We start from the raw sequence: 22,323 nt of genomic DNA on the forward strand, positions 1-22,323 counted from the left end.
TTCGTTGGTACGGATCCGAATGGATAGAATTTTTTTTGGATCGGATCGGTTTGGTCCAGGTGAATATGCGGTTTGTATTGGTCCGGTCTAGCCTCTCCCCGTCCACCCTGACTCCCGATTCCTCTCCTCCCCAATTCCCTCTTCTCTCCCGATTCGCGCCGCCACCCTTCAGATCCACCGCCGGCAACTCGCCCCCTCCACCCTCCGGCTATCGCGGCACCACGCCCACCACCCTCCTCCACTCTCCGGCCGAAGCCCATCTCGCCGCCTCTCCCACGAAGATCCGGCAGCGTGGCGCTCATCTCGGAGTTCATCTTGTCCCGGTCCAAGACCATCCACCGAGCTGCTCATCCACGCCCGCCGCCCTGCTCGCCCTCCCTGCCTCCCTTCCATGTAGATCCATCTCGGTGTGCGGAGCTCCTTCCCCTACGTACCAAGCCGCCGTAACAATCTGATTTTTTGTTCCTTATTTTCTATCTTTGATTTGTTTTGTTCTTTCTTGGGGGTTGATTAAGAACTGATTTTTTTTTCTTTGTCCACTGCGGCACCGGCTGCAGGCAGTACACCGCGTCACCGGCTGCCCCACGCCCGCCGACGTCCTCTGCCTCCTCTTCGTCTGTGGAGGATTTTGACGCCTGGCTCGCCAATAAGCTTCTGCAGATCCTAGTTAACTGCAACTTTTTTGGATTATTGATCTCATTATGTGTTTCTTGTAGAACTCGGGGTCACAATTCATAAGGGAAGGAGAAGGACTTGGAGGAGCTCGAGTGAGCAGCAGGTTAGGAAGTAGCCTCTCTGACTCTCCTTGAGATACTGAAGTTTACTCTCTTACTTGCCCTCTATGATTTGTCTCTTCCTTGCTGTTACTTTAGCATACTATCTTGCAGCATCCTCCTTTCAGAAATTCAGATAATTACAGCTAGCGGCAACACAAGTTTAGATGTGTCTCTTGTTTCAGGAAAGAAAGAGCATTTCTAGTGAAGTAGTGACTGAAACATATCCCTTGTCTGTAATATATCCCTTGTCATACATTGCTTCATTTGATTGCGTTTCTCATTAATGGTGTGATATATCCCTTGTCTAGAAATAACCACCTTGTCCATTTTTTATGGAAGTCATAATTGCTGCTCCTCAATAGTTGATGTTGCTGCTGTTGCTTTGCATTGAACTGTAGTTATTACTACCTCCGCTTCTAATAATTCTTATGATTTGTGAGAGTACAAAATTTAGATTGAAGTGTAGAGTTTCAATTTTGAATGTTCCATAGGAAGCAGAAAATGATGTTCCTTAATTAGTGCCACATATAAAACCTGGTTAGATCCTGGAGGTTGCTATGATCATGCCTTGCAGGTTCACTGAACTTTTGTTTTTCATGACAGAAATCAGGACAGCTCAGCTCGATGGGAAGTCAGTGACTCTACAGATCTTTTGTTTCAGGTGAACAGTCTTTCTTCCCTGCACTTTTGGCTTGCTGAAACTACTGATTGTACTATTGCGTGCATCTGTGTAGCTTTTCCTCCCTGCACTATTGGCTTGCTGAAACTACTGATTATGATGAGAACGATCCATATATGGGGAGGAGTTAGTTATTACTACCTCTGCTTCTAATAATTCTTATGATTTGCTAGAGTAGAAAACTTAGATGGAAGTGCAGAGTTTCATTTTTTAATCTTTCTCTATTCAAGTTATGTTGCTGCACCTTGAATAAAGGGGCTTGTTTATACTCTCTTGTATATATCAGCAAGAAGAGGGTCAATTTTTCTGTTCACCTGAGATAACTACTTAGTGTCCATACATATATTCATGGATTAATTAAAAACAACTCTGTACAAAGCATACCTTTAACCTGAGGACTGCACTTGGTAACCCATTCTTGGTAGCATATAACTGATAATTGTTTCTCTGTAATAGACTAATTGTTTCTCTGCTAGTTCTTACTCCTCTGATCCTAAATTCTTGACTCAAAATTGCCCAAATATGGATGTATCTATTTTTAAAAAGCGTCTAGATACATGTAATATTTCGAGAACAATTTAGGATCGGAGGGAGTACTACACTTGATTTGTTATTATGTACGCAGCTTGCCTAGTTTCTTTTGCCTCTTGATGATTTGTAGCACAAGTGCAGTAGCTTTGCAGCACAAATAACCACCTAGTTGGTAGAATTATTTTTAGTGTTGTTTGTGTTTTGTTTAAAGTTGCTAAGTTGTATTGTTTCAGGCTAGCTTGTAAACATATCAGCAATATGTCTGACAGTTCTGGTACTAGTAATTCTGCCGATGGGACCTTAGTGGTGTCCAATACTAGGAGATCAAAAGTCTGGAAGCATTTTGAGCCAAATTTGGTTTTCGTAGATGAGATTCCAAAGGCCGTCTGCTTGTATTGTGGACTCAAATTGACAAATACTCCCAGTTCTGGCACGAGTAGTCTAATCAATCATATTAGTGTGGCCTGCCCCAAAATGGCAGAAGAAGAGAGGAAAAAATTTATAGGAAGTCTTAGAAAGAAGCAATCAGTCATTGGATTTGTCCTTGATCCTAAAAAAAGCCGAGAGCTCCTTGCTAAGTTCTGTATACATGCGGAGGTAGCTTTTAGAAAATTTGAAGACCCGTACTTTCAGAAATGGGTAGAGTCAATGCAACCCACTTTTAATACCCATGGGCGTCACAAAAATCATATCTTTTAAGGTTGTGAAATATCCACATACTAGCTTAGCAATTGCCGAGGCTTTATCTCGTTCATTGGCTGATTGGGGAATCAAACGCAAGTTGTTTACGCTTACGTTAGACAACGCTAGCAACAATACAGCAGCAGTTGCATGCTTCAAAGAGAATCAAGATCATGGGTTGTTACGTGGTGGTAGAGATTTCCATGTGAGATGTTGCGCCCACATTCTGAACATAGTTGTTCAAGATGGCTTGCTTATTATTCGTAATGGAATTGCCAAGATTCGTGATCTCTATAGGCACATCAATTCCTCACCCTCATGAATTCAAGCATTTAATGGAATTGCTACCACGTTTGATCTACCTGAGAAGGCCGGCTTAGCCGTTGATACGTCAAATCGTTGGGACTCTACATTCACAATGCTTGAAGAAGCGCTGACTTATAGGACAGTCTTGAATAGCTATGCAAGTGATTCTAATGAAGTGGCAGCACCATCCGATGAAGAGTGGACTGCAGCTGAAGGAATTGGAGCATTTTTTAAAGCTTTTGCAGAAGCTACAAAGATAGTTTCAGCTGATAGAAAACCCACAACACATCTGTTTCTGCAAGTGGTGTTGTGCGTTTGTCGTGCTTTAAGAGATTGGTATTGGCAGACAAATGAATATGTGAAGGGAATGGCTAGAGCAATGAGTGTAAAATTCGATAAATATTGGAACGAAAGTGAATTGAATCATGCACTCATCATTGCCACAATATTGGATCCAACTAGGAATCTTGATTATCTGGATTTCTTCTATATATCATTTTCAAGGTTTCAACAATCCTGCATGTTTACATAATAAGGAATCAGTTTATCTATCAGCGCACTATCACAGGGCAATAATGCAATACCAATATATCAATCAATCAATAAATAATTCAATTTACCAACAGAATCAGGCAATAATTTCCCGACTGAATTGAGCAATCAATGATTCAGAATTGAGAACACGAAATTCGATAAGTAGCACCGCCTACCTGAACTCGAGCTTTTGTTCTGCATCAAGCAATTTCTACGCCAAAAGTTTCTAATAGGAAAGCATAAAAGAAGAAGGCAATTTATAGCAGCAAGCATATATGACTCCAACCTCATATATTTCCAGCTACCAATACCTGAAATTGTGAAAAAATTCAGTGCTTGTGCTAATTTTTTTTTCCTAATTTGAGCAGACATACATGTGATTCAAACCTCTGTCATCCGAATAAATGCGGTTCTAACAGGGGTGGATTGGAAGAAAATTGAGATATAGAGGGTGGGAGAGGAAACTCACCTTGATGGCTGCGATCCAAAAAAAATCCGACGCAAAGAGCGGGAGCCTGCTGTCAAAATGTCTGCTCAAATTAGGAAAAAAATTTTAGCACAAGCACTGAATTTTTTTCACAATTTCAGGTATTGGTAGCTGGAAATATATGAGGTTGGAGTCATATATGCTTGCTGCTATAAATTGCCTTCTTCTTTTATGCTTTCCTATTAGAAACTTTTGGCGTAGAAATTGCTTGATGCAGAACAAAAGCTCGAGTTCAGGTAGGCGGTGCTACTTATCGAATTTCGTGTTCTCAATTCTGAATCATTGATTGCTCAATTCAGTCGGCAAATTATTGCCTGATTCTGTTGGTAAATTGAATTATTTATTGATATGATTGATATATTGGTATTGCATTATTGCCCTGTGGTAGTGCGGTGATAGATAAACTGATTCCTTATTATGTAAATATGGAGGATTGTTGAGACCTTGAAAATGATATATAAAATGATGATATGACTTATGAGATCTTATTAATAATTTGGGTTGTTCTTTTGGCAATTTTTTATATGCAGTGTTAATTTTTGTATTGTGCGTTCAAATCTGGCCCCAAATTGGTCAAATCCTGGATCCGCCAGCCTGGACCTCCTCCTTTGCCTCGACTGCTCCCTCGGGCACGATTTTACTAGGGTTTTGATATTGCTTTGATCCTGTTCTCCAATCCAAACAACTGAACGAGCATTGGTATTGATTGTGCTCTGAGTATCAGAACAGCATGATTGAGGAAACTTGGGATCCAGAACCAACTTTTCTGACAATTAGAAAAGCAGAACAACACTTCTTTATGTATGTCCATTTCAGCACCGAACTGCTCCTAGCAGAAAATAGTTGTTTGATAGAAATATTTATTTAAAGAAATAACTGCTTGTATGAAAGTAGAAAAATCTTTACAAGTATGCCTAATTCAAATAGAGAAATCTGCTCTATAATGTTATTCATATTTTAAATGATTCTGTTGTAAAAAACACATTCATGAATCATGACGTCACACATCTACTGCCCGAATCATTTCCCATCCATACGACCCTGATTTTATCCAAACAAACTTTCTAGTTGAGGAGTGTAAGAAAGGGATTCAACCTCCTTGGGGATGGGTGATGAGAGGGCGATCAACCCAATCCCTTGATGGATTGGTTCTACTAGGGGATTGGTTCCCTAGCAATCAAACAATGCCTAAGTGTGCTTTTTTTTTACCAAGTGCCTAAGTGTGCTTAGAGAATGGCCCAGCCCAACCATGCTTGCTGGCTGTCTCAAATTGCATTCCTCACGACACGAGAAAAGTGTATGCTAAAAAAAGACACGAGACGAGAGAAGCAGGGAACCAGAGATGTGGCACGCCTAACCCTAAACGCGGCATGACAGCCCAGGCGCCTGGCCTCCTCGGCTCCTCCTATGATTCCGTTCCTGCACAGCTCTGGGCTCTCCACGGTGCTGCCGGTCCCTGCATCTCCTCTGGCACCACTCTGCTCACCGGTGCTCGCTGCCTAAGCGCTTGCTCTCTCACACCGTCTCCTCTCAAATTGTTCTAATAAGTCATCAGTACTAAACTTGTAGCTATGCTTTTGTGTACATGTCATGAAGTCACGGAGGTCACACTCTATTATTATTTGGTTGTAGGCTTGTATCTATGCTTGTGTGTGTCCTGCTATCCTATTTAGATCACTGAAAAGTAAAAACTGGCTATGCTGTTATGGGTAATTTCTATTGCTCTACTCATGCTTGCTTATCGATGTGAGTATTATTTCTTAAAATCAATAATATGTTCAAATATGTGTCACGTGCTTGGGGAATTTGGGAATTAGAGGAAGATCGCAGGAAGTAAGGGTGCTCTACGGGAGGACGAGGCTTGTAACCTCGTCGCCCCGTGGCAGGGAATTGGGGTGCCCAGGGCGCAGGGGAAGATAGGGTTTGGGTTTTTGATTGCTTGCTTTATTGATTGACTAGGGGGGACTATAAATAGCCCTTACAAACTTGGGGATCAAGCTAGACTATTACAGAATTGGAAACAGTAGGGAAAACCTTCTACGGGACGAAACCTTTCTATCTCCAATCTGGACTCTTAATTACTCAAATTAACTAAGCTGACCCAGATGTTGGGTCCTTCTTTGCCCTAGGTGGCCGGCGCCTATACGTGCGCCCCCACATGACAATATGCTTGATGATCAATCTCAAGATATTAAGTCATCAAATATGCAAACGAAGCTAAAATATTGTCACCTCATTGTTTCTAATTCGTGTCAACTTTGGTTTTTACCGAAACAGTGTTATATACCGAAACTGAACTGTATTTTGATTCCACGTGTGTCCTGCTATCCTATTTAGATCACTGAGAAGTAAAAACTGGCCATGCGCCGTTATGGGTAATTTCTGTTGCTCTACTCATGCTTGCTTATCGATGTGAGTATTATTTCTTAAAATCAATAAGATGTTCAAATATGCTTGATGATCAATCTCAAGATATTAAGTCATCAGATATGCAAACAAAGCTGAAATGTTGTCACCTCATTGTTTCTAATTTGTGTCAACTTTGGTTTTTACCGAAGCAGTGTTATATACGAAAACTAAACTGTATTTTGATTCCATCCCGTATTTTCTGAAATTTAACCAAATGCGCAGGCTTACTTTCAGCGATTCTGCCGGCCAAGAGCACACAAGCCTGAGGAGGAACCGGAGAGAAGCGGACTGAATCCAGTAGCCGCTGTCCAATGACAACGACGCTTCTGGCCTACGGCTTCTTGAAGGCATTGCCGTTCTCAGTCAGTCGCGGTGACCCTGTTGTGCCTCCTTCACGTGTCTCCCTCACTTCCTCAAAGCCCAGGGCATTGGCAACAGGGTAAGCTCCATACTAGCCTCTTCTTGTGTCAGATTCAGGTCAGGGATGCCTAAGCTAATAAGGTTGTGTGCTCTCTCTGCAGGTTGAGGGTTTCATACCGTCGTAGGTGGCTACATGTTTCTGCATGCTCCAGTGAGGTTGATGCGGATGCCACGGAGTTACCGGCAGTGAGCTCCCCCCCTCCCTCCCTCTCTGTTTTTATCTTTTCATACTGTTAGGGATGTACTACTTTGGATTTTGCCTGCCTTTTGTGCTTATGGACTCGTGGTGGTTAGTGAAAATTAGATTTGATTTTAGTAGTAGTAGCGATAAGGGACTTTGCAAATATGGATTCGATTTTACAACCGACAACAATTTGACCTAGCTACTGCCTAAAATATATTGTAATTGCTTAAGATTTGGGACTTTAGATACAAATTGCTGATATATTTGCTTGATAACATAGATATAAATGTCTATCTGCTGTCAATTCACAAGTGTATAACACTACCTTGGGAAGCCACTACTTTGATGGACGATGTTCAATCTGGTGTGTTCATGTAGGCTACTATCTGTGGTTATCAGCTTTGAGCTTGCTAGATTCCATTACCAGAATATTGTGTGGTTTGCCTGCATTTCTTTTTATTTAGTTCAATCTCTTTTTCGAAGAAAGATCACTGGTTGAATATAGTTGTGCAATCGTATTCCAGTTCATATAGAAATACTAAACATGTCATACATGTTGTCCCCTTTCTCATTCTCTCAGCCTGTATTTTAAAGCATTTTAAAGGACTGATTATGCCAGCTCCCATATAACACTGAAACAGCTATGTGAACTTCAAAACAACACGAACCATAGCTTTTGAATTTGGTAGACTTAAGGCTTAATGATATAAATGTTCATTTTTCTTAAATATCATATAGACCGTTATAGGACTGTATGGAAACACACACATGCACACTTATGAGAATAAATGAGCAGAAATAACTCAGTTTTTGTTCTCTATGGTGGTTATGTCATTTTGAAATGGTGATAATCTATATTATTTTAGTATTTTAACACCATTCACATATCATTAGAATTCAAGCATCGTACTGCAGATCAATTGGTAGGCTACAATTCTTTAACTGCAGTTCCTATGTAAAATTGCAGGAAGCCACTTTTGATTTAAAGCTTCCTAGAAGAAGCTTGCTTGTTCAGTTTACATGTAATAAATGCGATGCAAGGACCAAGCGTTTGATAAACCGGGTAGCCCATGAAAGAGGAACAGTTTTTCTTCAGTTAAGTTGTTTAGTGTATTTATTTATTTGCAGCATTCAGTCAGCAGCTTTGCTCATATTATTGTATTGCATTCTCTTTTTGAATATGACACAAGACCATAGTGATATGCTCATTTATTTTCTGAGATATGCTGTACATTATTTTCTAACATGCACTGTACTGCACAACAGTGCGCAGGATGCCAGGTGTATCACAAGTTTGTTGACAATCTTGGCCTAATTGTTGAGTATGACCTACGAGAAGAAAATGGGATGAACACTTGTACTGAGGACTGATGTGTAATTAGAAGCAATCTAGGTATGCCTAGTTTCTGCTAGAAATATTTGGTTTTGAGTCTTGACAACATTGATTATTGATTATTTGGGTATTGTGGGCTGCTTATACTGAAAAGTATGTGTACATTGAAATCGCAACTGATACTTTTCATAACTGAACTTCTATGCGCTCATGAAGTATCACAATTCACAACACCAGACTAGCTTATTGTTCCAAAAATGATCTCTTATTATAGCAAAACGATACATATTTGTTGGGAGTCACTAATCTTTCGATGTCACACTGTGTATACACATCATTCTTTGCTTTCATCTTGATGATTTTGATTGTCTGGGACATCACTTTTCGTCATCTTCTCTTCCTCTTGTTCTTCCTCCTTGGCCATCTGGCCAGCTCATGAAGTATCACAATTCACAACACCAGACTAGCTTATTGTTCCAAAAATGATCTCTTATTATAGCAAAACGATACATTTTTGTTGGAGTCACTAATCTTTCGATGTCACACTGTGTATACACATCATTCTTTGCTTTCATCTTGATGATTTTGATTGTCTGGGACATCATCATCTTCTCTTCCTCTTGTTCTTCCTCCTTGGCCATCTGGCCAGCATTTTCTGCTTTGCCGTCCTTGGTACCATCCCTCTTTCTCTTGAGAAACTGGATAAGACCTTCAAGTGCGATGTCAGTCTCCTCATTCCTCATGAGCACTTCTGCAACCTCTGCTGGAGTCACCATGACCTCCTTGATCAACTCTTCTATCTCTGGGTACGTGGCGTGGTGATCTATGGAGTGGTAATTGGAGGCGAGGATTCTAAATGACTCCGGGCAGCAGTACCCCATGTGGATGTGCATGTCCATTCGGCCAGGGCGCAGAAGCGCAGGGTCGAGCCTCTCCTTGTAGTTTGTTGTGAAGATGATTATTCTCTCCTTCCCACTTGTTGACCAAAGCCCGTCGACAAAGTTTAGTAGCCCAGATAGTGTCACCTGTTGAACATGGTGGTATCGAGATACACATCAGAATGGAAAGAAAGCAAGGGAACTAAGAAATGCAGGGGATGATGATACATTCCAAATGTCTTTCTAACCTTGTCCTCTGAAGGATTGGATTTGGTGCCCTCCTGACCTTCCTCCCGTTGTTGCAGCTCAACAGTGCAGTCGATGTCCTCAGTGACAAGGATTGATCGGTTGGTCATCCCGATGAGCAACCTCCTCAGGGTGGATTTCCAGTTGACCTCAGTCAGCTCGAGATCATACACATCAAACTTGAGGTAATTGGCCATTGCTGCAATCATGCTGGACTTGCCGGTTCCAGGCAGGCCGTACAGCAGGTACCCTCGTTTCCATGCCTTGCCGATCTTCTTGTAGTACTCTTTCCTCTTGACAAACCGCTCGAGATCATCCATGACCGACTGCTTCATCTTGTGATCCATGGCAAGCGTGCTGAAGGTGGACGGGTGGTGGAGATCGATGGCGAACCATGACTCGCCTTTGTTCATGTAGATCTTGAGCGTCCTGTCCTGCTCCTTGATCTTCTTGGCCATGGCCAGGATGTGAGGAAGGTAGGAGGTGAGGGCTTTCTCCTTGTGCTTCCTGTGGAAGCTCATCTCGAAGGACCGGACCTCGAGCTTGAAATTGCCGCTGCGGCCATTGCCGTTGCCGTTGCTGCTGCTGGCGCTGGAGTTGTCCCGGCAGACGAGTCGCCACTTGAACTCGGTGCCCTCGTGGACGTCTGCCATCTCCTCGCCTTCCTCCATGCTGAACATCATGCTCTTGGTCTCGTCGACACGGCTGACCCGGAGGCGCTGCATGTCAGTGTTGATCCGCGTCGCCAGGTACGCCCGTGCGGCGTCGTAGAGCTGGTTGTTGGCCCAGCCCTCGGTCTCCTCTATGATGATGGTGTGCTGGGAGGACATGTGGGAGCGGAGGTAGCCCATGCCGGAGAAGAGCAGGTTGCGCACCTCGTAGGGTACCAGCTCGTTGACGACGCCCCACACGAGCATCGCTGATGCCTCCAGGGAGGCCGCCGTGGTGATGGCCTTCTTGTACGACTCCATGGCCTTGTCGTAGGACGCCATGGCCGCCTGTTGCCGGCGGCTGTACTGTAAGGCAAAGCTTCTCCCGCCTGGCTCACTGCACCCCCTCTGCTTTCTTTTCTCTTTTGGTCTCTCGCTTTAATTTGCTTCACCACCAAGTGTTGAGAGATTTCAACTTCCAAGTGAATTGTCCTGGTCCGTGTTGAATGGGCGTTTAGCTGGCGCATGGTTATATAGGCAGCCAGCTGGGTTCTCGTGCAAGTGGTTGGTGATTGATGAGTCAGTCAAGCTGAAAAAATATTGGGTCAGATTGGTGCGTTGTCCAGAAAGGAAGCCTTGGCCAAAGTAGAAAAATGGCATCACGCTACTCGGTGGGTTTTTTGTAAAGGTACAGGTAGGCCTGGTAATGGTGCGGTCTCGTTTGGTTTTTCTGGTGCGGAAACACACTTGGTTCCGGTTGGTCTGGGCTCGATTGGTTTGAGATTAAAAGCGGTCTGGATCGGTATGGTTTTAGTCAAATTGCGGTTCGGAACGGTTTGGTTCGGGCTGCAGCAGCCCAGCAAGGCCACTGGGCCACTCTCCCTTCCCCCGCCAATGCCTCCGGCCGCCGTCGCATCCATCGTTGCCCTTCCACCTCCCTCACGTCGGCCGCTCGCTCATCCAGCCCAGAGAAGCCCCTTCGCCCCAGCTGGCCAGCCCCAATCTCTCTCTCTTGGTCTTGGCTGGCATCGAAGGGGACGATGGACTTGGGTCGCTGCCGGCGGGGATAGAAGATCCCAGCCGCTGCTAGGCAGAGAATAGTAGGGAAGAGAGGATAGCAGGGAATAGGAGATCCTATATGTAAGAGAGGGGGAGGCGACGGGCAGAGGAGATCGATGAGAAAAACAGAAGGCCGGCGAGCAGGGAAGAGGAGATCGGCGGCTAGAGCTGGGGTGCAATCAGTTTTCAACTGTCTTCCTCCCCAACTAAAGGTATATACCCTAAAAACTTCAGCAATGAGCCTAATTAATGGTAGATCTGTGTGCTCAGTGTTGATGTGTCGATGGCAGGTTTGTGTATATATTGTGTATTTCAGCCGTTCTCTGTTCATACTTGTTGCCCCTTTTGATCGATTTTTTTATTGTGAATGGTTAATGATGCATGGACAGCAGATAATATGTTGATACGATTATATGCAGAATCTTGAAATCTGATATTCCATGAAGCTTTTTTGCAATACTCAAGTTGTCCTGAAGTTGTCTGAATCTTTCGGTTGTCTGAATCTTTAAGTTGCTGTATGATATATAACTATTTGCATATAATAAAAGTTATCTGAATCTTTAAGCTGTGTTCTTGAACTTGACATTTTACGCTGCGACAATTTAAGATTTCAATTTGATAAGCTCATTTATTGTACAGGACGTCTATAAGAATATATCTTCCACAATTTTGGGTTTAGTTCAAGACCTTAACGTTGCTGTTTTTGCTTATGGTTACTATACTGGATGGTATGCATTCATTTGGAATAGTTTGTTATCGGCAAACAGACTTCTTGTTTTTGCCATCGTCGAATATGTATTGACCCACAACCATAGTTTTGAGGTATCTCAAATATGTATATACTAGAATAAAAGCTTGTTGCTGGCACAATCAGGAACTCAGATTCAAGTAATTCATGCTTTGTTCAGTTTTATTTTCTGAATTTTGTCCTTTAGGATGTGCGCTTCCTGAGCATAAAAGCTTGTTGCTGGGCACAATTGACTCAATTAGTTATGCTTTGTACTTCCTGTGGCACAAAATTAAAAGCTTGGATATCTATTCACCTTGTAGAAAGATCTATAAGAGAAAAACATATCATGATTGTGTTTTTTTTTGCGGGGCTTGGTTTTTGCAATCATGATAATTCTTCCCTTGCTACAATATCTGAAACTTGTAGTGGTTGGTAGCACATTAGAAATGTATGATTATGCATCTACCCTTTCCTTGATGAAAAGAATAATAAATTGTATGCACACATTATTGAAACTGATTTTCACAATCTTACTCTGCAACTATTTTCAGCTCTAGACGTGTCTAGACCTGACCTTCAAATTCTGCTCTATTCCGTTCTGTTAATTTTGTTGCCATCTCGTCAAGAGTTGTGTAAAATCGAATAAATATAGTTGATTCTTGCATGATGAAAAATTATTGATAGCTATTATTTGTAAAGTGTAAAGACCATGTTCTCAATTTGATTTTGGTGACAATTCAGTTAATGGAATAGGAAGTCTGGAACCTCGTGTCACAGTGCGTGCATGGACTGTAGGAACTAGGTGTATGTGACACCGACAACAAAGAAACTAGATGAAATAATAATCTCTAGCATTTGAGTGCAAAATGCTGCTATCTGCTTGCATTTAAATGCTGCTATCTGCTTGCATTTGGGAGTCTTCCGATCTTTGTTTCCCTGTCTGAGATTTATCTTAGTGCTTTTAATAAGCTAATGTAATTTTGCATCGATGACGGCAATTAGCAAACTCTTCATAACCTTTGTTTCATTCTGCAGAGGATGATCAACATGGGCAGTCAGGGTTAGCAGTTGTGGTGAACATTATGTAACTTATATGTACAAAGAAACTAGATGAAATAATAATCTCTAGCATTTGAGTGCAAAATGCTGCTATCTGCTTGCATTTAAATGCTGCTATCTGCTTGCATTTGGGAGTCTTCCGATCTTTGTTTCCCTGTCTGAGATTTATCTTAGTGCTTTTAATAAGCTAATGTAATTTTGCATCGATGACGGCAATTAGCAAACTCTTCATAACCTTTGTTTCATTCTGCAGAGGATGATCAACATGGGCAGTCAGGGTTAGCAGTTGTGGTGAACATTATGTAACTTATATGTACCAAGTCACCATGGAGTTATTATGATCAATAGTTTGTCAGCTGCGCACTCTAGACTGTAGAACACATTCAAGAAGCTGTCTCCAGGCAGTTGCTTTTTATATATGGAAACAGTAGGGTTCCTACTGCATGTATTTATAATTATGGTGCAAAAGACACCTGGCTACTCCAGAAAGCAAGTAATTGATGCATAAAGGTATTGTCCCTTGAGCAAACGGCTACGGGCGTCTAAAGGTATCATCACACCGAAATGTGTTCATTGCTTGATGCAGAGGCCCCGAGCTTCCCCTTTTTCGAAAAAACACTCTTCACACCAGAATTGATAACGTGAATACGCGACTGCAAGATATGGAATTTTCTGATATTGACTCAATAAATGAAATGAGAGCAAAACTATTTGATGCTATTCTACAAGCTTTCTCAACTGCTCGGAGCTGCGTTTCAATCTAACGACTCCAACTTGTGAAGATGTTATGTTTTTGTCACCTTCCCCTTTCTTTCATGCAGCCAGAGTGCCAGCTCACAGGATGCTATTGCGCGCACAGAACTTCAGCGGCTGCTGCTGCTGTCATTCCTAAAAGAGGGGTTTCTCGACAAAAAGTGTGGCAGATAGTATCGACCAAAGCATATAGTAGAATCAGCATGCTTTTACTCAGGCCTTCAAGTCATCCGACATCGCGGAAGGTATACAGTGTGTTGCTAAAATGTCCTGAGTAGCAGCCTTTGCAGTTTTTGTCTCCAGAACAACAACCTGCCAGATCGTCCAACAGTTACTTTCCTGAGTGCTTAACATGCACCAGAATCGAACAAAGAGATGGGAAGTTTCACTACCTGGTCGTAATCCATGTCAAACTTCAAGAACTCCTCTTTGCAGTCTTCCACCATGGTAGCTAACTGCTTCAAATTATTTACAGGCTTGCCATTGAACGCAAGAACCTGCAGTGAGAAAATATAGGGACGATAGAATGAAAAAAGGGAAAATTATTCTCACTCCGATAACACATAAAACTAAGGATGTCCTAAGAATTTCCACTAAATTTAGAATGCGAGGTGATATGTGAATTCTGAAATATACCCATTCATCCTTACAGGTGAGAATGAATGTCATTCCTTGGTGCGTGCTACTTTGACTGCTAACTTCTTGTTATACTACGAAAATATAGTGTGAAAGCAGTTCTCACAGCAAACATATTTACACCATTTCCTCATGTCCAATCTTAATTCTTACAATTTTGGTATGGAGGAAGTGGTATTCCTGTGGGGTACAGACACACAAGCTTTGGCTCTGGAACTGTATATGCAGACAAAACACTTTTTAAAGTTGAAACGGACAAAATCATCAATCAGTACCTGAGTATTGACAAGTTCTTCATAACCGATATTGATATCTGCCACAAGTACCTAAAAGAACATCAAATTAGTACGAAACGGTAATTTTACAAGTTCTCAAAACTTAATGTATCGGCTGTGCCAGAGAAAAGAAAAGCTTTCATAACCAATTAACAAAAAGACTTAAGAAGTGCTGACCTGTGACACCACCACCAGCTGCTCATCAGGTGATTGCGCCATTGCATGCAAATGCTTGTCCAACAACTTGACAGGGGCATCAAATTCGTAGTCTTTTCCATACTGATGATTAAGCATTCTAGTTAGCTTTACCATAAAATTACTACCTTAACCATTTTTAAGTGAAATTAAGGAACTGCAGAAATTCAGGGATAAAATACTTCAAAATGGGACTCAAGCACCATCAGTTACAGGTGACAGGAAAAAGATAATAGCAGCAAGCATTAAATTCAAAATCTAGTGCTTCCAGGTTGCCATGTCAACACCTAAACAACTTGGAACAAACAAGTCAATTCACACAACAAACATGTCATTGAAGTGACCATATTGGGTGCCAAAATATTCCATGTAATCATGTCCACCATAACATGACAAGCATAAATGGCAAACACTACATTAGAAAATAGATTGATGACCAATCAGTTTTCACTTTTCAGAGCTCATCAAATGTACAGACTAAGCAGAGATACATAATTGATAATTTCTCTCTATATAAAAAGAATGAAATAGTGTCATAGTTACTTTCAAAGAATTAAGAATATGTCATACAAATCATTACTTGAGTAACAGGGCCCATGATAGTGACTACCGACTACTTTTCACAATAAAGTTTTCTCAAAGTGCTAGTAAGAACTACAACCAAACAAGAATGCATTTATTATTGTTTTTCCTAGGACTAGAGGGCAGGGGAAGAAGATAGCATACCTCGGATCGAAGAAATGGAACAGATACAACCATAAAAACAAAGCCAGCAACAATGTAATATGATGGTGGCCTGCCCTTTATATGAGCTGGAATGAGTTTTTTGTGGATTGCTAGCTTTATTTTAAACTCGTGAATTTTTGAACTGCGGAGAACTTTGACATGTGCCTTCTCGCCAGTATACTTCTGTGAAACTAGGTAGCTGAACCCAATGCGCTCCCCATGCCTGAAAGGAACTGGATGGCCAAGAAAAAGAAAAGGAAAAATAAGCAAGACCGCGTCGTAGAAAGATTTTCCTTAACTGATAGGCTGGATTTTACCTGGGAAATATGAAACAGTTATTTCAACCTGGCCATATTTAGTTCACGATATTCTTGTTACAGCTTAGAAATACCTTCATAGGTTATTTCAACAGGCTCATTTACTTACAACAACAGTAACAGTCAAGCACTGGGTACGTGTTTTGAGTATTTACAGTAGACACAAAACAGAAATTTTGACTACCTTAATCAGGTTTCATTGACTGGTAACTCCCTAAGTCATGTTTTCACATTGACTGGTAGCTCCCTAAGTCATGTTTTCAGTAACTACATTTAGACAAATTGACTGGAGAATTAACAGATGGCTAATAGTATTTGCGTCGAGTAGATTTTCAACATAAAACAAGCGCATCTCAAAGCTTTGCGCCACATAATGTGCGTAGAAGCAATTGTGTTATTTCTGATCAACTAAGAGATATCCATTCACATACCCCAGTTCATACTTACTATTTCAATGCAATGAGCATAACATAAAGCAGATGAAATGTGTCTTGTGCCATGAAGTGATCCAGAATGGGTGGGTAAATACAGGAAGTCCGGAATAATCAGGAAACTTCTATTGCAAATGAGTGGAAATAACATCGACAGCTGTGTGAAGCTATGACAAACCTGTGCCGTCATTGGCAATGTCTATGCCATCAAAGCTAAGAATAATATCAGAAGGCTGCATGCATCCAGATTCAGGAGCAGTTGGCTCAATCCTTCTGATACGAACACCCTTTTGGTCAGTTTTCATTCCCATAGCCTTCCGAAGATCAGGATTTTCCATTTTTTGCCATTCTATCCCAAGTATAGGGAAACCTGGAAGAAGAATGCAGTAGAGCATGAGTAGTTGCATGTGAAACTCAGCAGATTGTATAGATGTCAAAACAGTGGATACTCGATTAGTGATTATAATCAGGAGATCAAAGATGTCAAAAGATAGTAAGGGTGATAAGAAAATAGTCCAACAAAATTGTGAAGGATACATTATTTCTATTATTCAATGAATTTAAAATATCTTAAAGTTAAGCTAAAAGTACAAGTAAATAAGTAATGCAGGTACAATGTGCACCTGGAATACATGTAAAGACATACTGTGCATAAGAAATATTTCCAAGGTGAATGCAAAAAATATCAAGCAATAACAAGAGGCTGTTTGGTACTTTGGTTTCATGCCCATGAGAGCCAAAATTCCCCTCCTAACTTCGACCAGATTTCTCTACCATTTAATATGACGCGGAAATGTAAATTTTCGCAAGTTCCTTCATCTTTGGCTCTTGAGTTCATTCTTGAAGCCAAACCTGGCTAAAAATGGGAAGCTATTTGACCACCCAGATTTGGTGACGGCATAACACCAAGTTTAGCTTGGTTTATAAGTATCCCTCAGGCTGTCGGACACGCAGCAAATAAGCCCAAGCACGTGTAGTTGATAATAATTTTATCAATGGCATATTTGGTTTTTGCACTAACCAGACCCTTTATGTTTTGCCACTAAAATTTTGCCTCTTCAGTTTTTGCTACTCTTCCGTTAAACTTATTTTGTTTTTCCTATTGACATCAGACAAACCAAAATGGCATGCCAAGAGTGGAACAAAAAAATTGGTCCATGACTCTGGGGCGGAGCTACTATAGTACTAGTGTCAGTGTGCCACTGGTGTCAAGTGGCGCCGATGGATTTCTGTTAACTGAAGCAGAATAGTGTATACTTCCAATAGAATTAAGTATTCCCTCCGTTCCATTATTCTTGTCTCAAATTTTCCCCAAAATGGATGTATCTATTCCTAAAAAGCGTCTAGATACATGTAATATTTCGACAAAAATATGGAACGGAGGGAGTACTTATGAGTTATGACTAGATTCAGCTCATATTGACATCGGCGGTGTTTTCTCTTGGATCTGTCCCTGCTGTGACTTTGACCAAACCTCCTCAGTGCAGTGCGCATGAGAAAATCCAACAATTTAGGAAGTTCAAAATTGGTGAAAACTTATTTAGAAATTATCGAAGCATTGCAATTTATTCTTTTGCAAGAATTCAATATATGCAATAAAAATCTTTATATAATAGGGTTTAATCAACGAATTCCAAATATATTCAAGCTCAACTTTGAAATGGGTGAAGTCCAATTCATCTTCCTTGCCTTTTTCTGTAAAATTCAAAATCATTCAGAATCTTTGAGAAGTTTAAATTTCAAACTCCTCTAGAAACACCATCTCTCTCTTTTTCTGTCAACGCAGTGGCCCTGGCCACGTCTGCTAGGGCATCTAGGTCATTCTGTCACTAGTACCAATGTTGGACAAACCTCTTAGAACAATATGATTGACATCAATGGAAAACTGAAAAAAAAAACGAGAACGGGCCTATCGGAACAATGGCAAAAACGCAGGCAGAATTTCAGTGGCAAAAGGAAGAAGAGAGTCTGCTTAGTGGCAAAAAAAAAATCCCCTTCTATGGATGCATTATTTGCATTAGGAAGCACAAATAGAGATGAACATTTGTAAAATAAAGGTGAACATTCGACAGTGTTAACATAATGAACATTTGTCAGTGTTACATAATGATGAAGTTAAAATTCTAATTCCCACACTTCAACAATTTAAAACCTGCAGTGCTAACGTATCAATTGTGCAGCGATTTCAAAGTTTGGTCATACCTCCAAAATGTGGTGTTTCATAAAAAAACGGTTTTGTTCCTCTGGAATTTGTGGCAACAGCGCCTGCATGTCTCATGAGGAATTTATCTCTTTACAATCAGTATGGATAATAATCACACCAGTCTTTTGCAATCGTCAATTGCCTTTGCATTCTGATATGTTAGGATAATTAGTCCCTAAGTACATAAAAATATAATGTACATCTCTACACAAGCTGTTCGCACACAAACAGGCATCTTCTTCATTCATGTGTCATCACTCATCATACTACAGCCTTAAGCATGGCTCACAAGATAAAATGATATGCGAAAACTGAATAAGAATTACCTGTGTACTCTCCAGACTTCTCATAGTCTTGAATAAAGTGATTAATAACTGGGGTGGGAATGACGTAGCCTATGTTCTCTGCGTCTTCATGTTTAAGAGATTGAAAAGCTATACCAACACATTTGCCCTTATCGTTAAAAGCAGGGCCCCCAGAGTTTCCCGAATTTATAGCTGCATCTATCTGTTTGCAAGTAACAGCAAGGTTTCAGATATTTGTAAATAGGTTAACCATAATTCTATGGATAAACAAACTATGTGTGCGGTGTGCAGAAAAATAACACACCTATAACCTGCAAAGATCTTAGAAAAATATACCTGTAATCCAAGAAGTTCTGTAGAACCATGAACATATGAAAGTATTTCTATCCTAGATACAACACCACTTGTCACAGAAATTGTATCTCCTCCAATAGGGTAACCCACAACAGTGACAGCATCCTGAAGTGCTGGCAGTGATCCAAACTCTAAAGGCAAAACACCTTTCCAGAATTCATCATCATCGACAGTTAACATTGCTGAAATGGAAAATTGGAAAGGTTGGTGGTCATTGTCACATCATGTAACGAAGTTCACTACTTAAACCCATTAAACAATAACATAGCAGGTTTTTGAAAATGATTTGATTGAATCACTGAAACTTAGATCAGCCTACCGCGCTGCCCTCAACTACCCCTTCCAACATATGCACCCTGTGTCCCCCGTTTTGTTATATTATATGCCTAGTCATGATAGTATTCCCAATAATTTGCATAGCCACACAGCTTATAAGAAAGAAGAACAAAAGGGACACTTTTCACAACAGTCCTTGGATGCTAAAGCTAGCACTACCTTCTGGGATTGCATTGCTTGAGTGCAACACCATGGCAGTGCAATTTAGGTGCAAAAAGAAAGTAGTGAATTAAAATGTTAATCACAAAATTTTATGGTGTTACTTTAGCTATTTTCCTAAATTCATACATCTTCTTAACATGTTAATACTATCACAAAGCTTTCTGTATAAGTTTTGCGTGCAGCACTAAGCTTAATCTAAATTGACTCCTGTTAGCAAACAAAACTATTACTGTATTAGATTAGCTAAAGGGAGAGCCAAGTCCTACCTAATTCCACAAACATTGGCATTCAATTGGATAGGTTTTGTCAAATTGACAATACTTAATCACAGGCCAAATCAGACAAAAGAGGTGATGCATACCAATGTCGCACTCGTTGCCTATGGCAAGAACGGTGGCGAGGTACTTGGTGTCTGAACCTCGCTTCTTGAGTTTGACTTGGGTGTAGTGCTCCACGGAGTGGGCATTGGTGAGCACCCTGCGCCCCCCAATGATAAAGCCGCTGCTGCTGGAGCTATATTGCCGCTTGCGCTGCCAAGGCATCGAGAAGTTGGGCTCGGTGTGCACGCAGAAAACTTTTACCACGGCATCCATGGACGGCATTACTTTTGCCACCTGCTCCCACCGCAACGGTTCCACCGCAGGAGCGTCCAATTTGATGTTCGCCATCCCCTTCTGCGAGCCACGGCGCGGCGGGGAGGGGGGCGCACGGGGGGCGGCGTCGGCATCGGATGGAGGCTCGTGACGGCCACGTCGGGACTTACGGCCGCGGCCGCGATGGCCGGAGGAAGAAGCTGGGTCGGGAGTGTCGGAGGCGGCGGCGAGGGGAGACGCGGAGTGGTCGTTATCGGGGGAGGCGGCGGCCGGCGGCTTCGGCTTGCGGCCGCGCTTGGGCTTCGGCGAGGGTGCAGAGTCGTGGTTGCCGTTGTCGGGGGCCGCGACAGCCGGTGGTTTCGGCTTGCGGCCGCGCTTGCGCTTGGGAGCGTCGTTGTTGTCCATGTCTGACGAGCTAGGGTTTCATGGAGGCGATGGTGGTAGAATACAAAAGAGCAAGCTAAACGGGTCGGGTTCGGCTTGGGTGCGGTCTGGTTCGAGTTTCGGCGTTGGGCCATTCTGATGGGCCGAATTAGTTTGCCGAGAGGGGAGGTCTGGTTCAATTTTGCTCTGTTTCGGTCCAAGCCATTCGCAGGCAAAAAAAAGTCCAATTCTGAGCATCTGAGCCTAGCTCAGGTGGTCTGGTTCCTTGTGGTGGAACCAGCCCATCCAGGTTCAAGTCCTAAACTTGACATGGGTGTTACATTTTCTTGAAATTATTTCAGGATTTAACCGGCGCTATTCTTTCAGTGGTAGTTGACGTACCCGTCAACAGCAAGGCGCCTGCAGTGACTTCGTCAATCTCTCAAGATCTGCCGGCCCAGTCTTTCGGAGGTGCTCATAGGGGTAGAGTGTACGTGTGTGCGTTCATAGGGGTGAGTGTACGTGCGTGTTGTGAACGTCTGCATTTGTACCGTGTTTCTCAAAAAAAAAAAGTCCAATTCTGAGCAAAATCCCCGTAAACTCAATTAGCTCAGTCAGCAACAGAAGACCTAGGGTTTCTCTAGGGTTGAGGCGACGTCGGCGGCGATTTCTTCTCTACCGAAACTCCTCATTGGATCTCTCTTCCCTTGCCCTCGATCTCTCCCCTCCGATTCAGGCTGATTAAGGGGCTGGCTGGCCCAGCTTCCCCGCCTTAGTTGTTTAGCGGTGAGTTTGAGGGCGCAGGGTTAGATCCGTTCCCTCGACATGGCGGCAGAGAGCTCCCAGCGTAGCGCTGGCAAGGGAGGCAAGGCGGCGGGCGATGTAGATGACATGCTGAAAAACCTGAAGCTCCACGACACGGAACTCAACGACGTGGTGATAGGGAAGGAGGACGTGAGAGTCTCCTGTCGGTGAAGTGGATGGCGGTGGTGAAGATGCTGACCAGGAAGAAGTTCGGCAAGGGGGCCCTCGAGGCAACGATGCACTCGGCCTGGGGTTCTGATTGGGAGGTCGTTTTTCGTGAGCTCGAACCAAATCTGTTCCTCCTGCAAGCCTTTTGTCTGGGGGATTGGAAGCGGATCATGGAAGATGGTCCGTGGCTGTTTCGAAAGTGCGCCCTCATGACGGCACCTTATGATGGAGCAACAATGGCACCGACGATCCCTAACCATGTAGACGTTTGGATCCAAATCCACAACATACCACCTGTGTTCCGGACTCAAACGATGATCAAGCAGCTGGCGAGCCGGGTGGGTGAGGTGTTGGCGATTGATGCTGCTGCGGTTCCCACAAGCCGCGGTGATTTCTTTCGTGTTAGAGTTCATCCCGGAGGGGCAAGCACGCATGCTACTGCCGGTTCTTTATGAGAAGATGCCTCGCTTTTGTGGTGTGTGCGGGCTGATGGGACACGAACACCTGGAGTGTGGCTCTGGGGAACATCCAGAGAAGGACCAAGGACATGCAGTTTGGTATGTGGATGCTGGCGGACGAGACTTTGTGGCGCCCGGACACACCAGGCATGCGGTCCGGGCGTGGTTTTGGTGGGCAGGGCGGCGGCCGTGGGGGCCACAGCTCCGGCTCGCGTGGTGGTCGCTTTGAAGGACGCGGGCGCGATGGTGAACGTGTATTCTGCAAGTGGTGGCCGCAACAGC

The 22,323-nt window shown here is 42.6% G+C and overlaps 3 protein-coding genes across 17 annotated transcripts; 1 reads left to right on the plus strand and 2 right to left on the minus strand.

Annotated features, from left to right (window-relative positions):
- The first annotated feature begins 57 nt into the window (after positions 1-57).
- Positions 58-13,471, plus strand: LOC104581602 (DNL-type zinc finger protein-like). Of its 13 annotated transcripts, none has more exons than XR_002961819.1 (9): positions 58-443; positions 558-778; positions 1,380-1,437; positions 3,876-4,095; positions 6,626-6,842; positions 6,925-7,009; positions 7,975-8,102; positions 8,274-8,400; positions 12,939-13,170. XR_002961819.1 is itself a non-coding variant. In XM_024456914.1 (8 exons), the coding sequence occupies exons 4-7, from the start codon at positions 6,715-6,717 to the stop codon at positions 8,376-8,378; spliced, it is 447 nt and encodes a 148-aa protein (XP_024312682.1). In that variant the 5' UTR covers positions 60-443; positions 558-778; positions 1,380-1,437; positions 6,626-6,714; the 3' UTR covers positions 8,379-8,400; positions 13,216-13,471. The 13 variants fall into 13 exon arrangements, 1 of the variants encoding a protein (XP_024312682.1); XR_002961820.1 differs by lacking the exon at positions 3,876-4,095 and adding an exon at positions 1,511-1,581 and having other exon boundaries at positions 59-443; XR_001405145.2 differs by lacking the exons at positions 3,876-4,095; positions 12,939-13,170 and adding exons at positions 9,524-9,709; positions 13,216-13,471 and having other exon boundaries at positions 61-443.
- LOC100829577 (AAA-ATPase At3g50940) lies at positions 8,462-11,828 on the minus strand. 2 transcript variants are annotated; one of them, XM_024456913.1, is made up of 3 exons: positions 9,467-11,828; positions 8,987-9,365; positions 8,462-8,772 (listed from the first exon to the last, which is right to left on the minus strand). In XM_024456913.1, exons 1-3 carry the CDS (start codon positions 10,454-10,456, stop codon positions 8,675-8,677), a joined length of 1,467 nt encoding a protein of 488 aa, XP_024312681.1. In that variant the 5' UTR covers positions 10,457-11,828; the 3' UTR covers positions 8,462-8,674. The 2 variants fall into 2 exon arrangements, with proteins under 2 accessions (XP_024312681.1, XP_010227813.1); XM_010229511.3 differs by having other exon boundaries at positions 8,462-9,365; positions 9,467-11,827.
- A 121-nt stretch (positions 13,472-13,592) lies between the features above and the next one.
- Positions 13,593-20,683, minus strand: LOC100829274 (protease Do-like 9). Of its 2 annotated transcripts, XM_024456912.1 has the most exons (10): positions 20,017-20,683; positions 19,140-19,339; positions 18,825-19,005; positions 18,498-18,560; positions 16,474-16,665; positions 15,548-15,780; positions 14,804-14,905; positions 14,627-14,677; positions 14,108-14,212; positions 13,624-14,027 (listed from the first exon to the last, which is right to left on the minus strand). In XM_024456912.1, the coding sequence occupies exons 1-10, from the start codon at positions 20,651-20,653 to the stop codon at positions 13,929-13,931; spliced, it is 1,863 nt and encodes a 620-aa protein (XP_024312680.1). In that variant the 5' UTR covers positions 20,654-20,683; the 3' UTR covers positions 13,624-13,928. The 2 variants fall into 2 exon arrangements, with proteins under 2 accessions (XP_003564034.1, XP_024312680.1); XM_003563986.4 differs by lacking the exon at positions 18,498-18,560 and having other exon boundaries at positions 13,593-14,027; positions 20,017-20,681.
- Between the last annotated feature and the right edge of the window lie 1,640 nt (positions 20,684-22,323).

Source organism: Brachypodium distachyon, chromosome 1 (assembly GCF_000005505.3).
Source record: "Brachypodium distachyon strain Bd21 chromosome 1, Brachypodium_distachyon_v3.0, whole genome shotgun sequence".
Lineage (NCBI taxonomy): Eukaryota > Viridiplantae > Streptophyta > Magnoliopsida > Poales > Poaceae > Brachypodium > Brachypodium distachyon.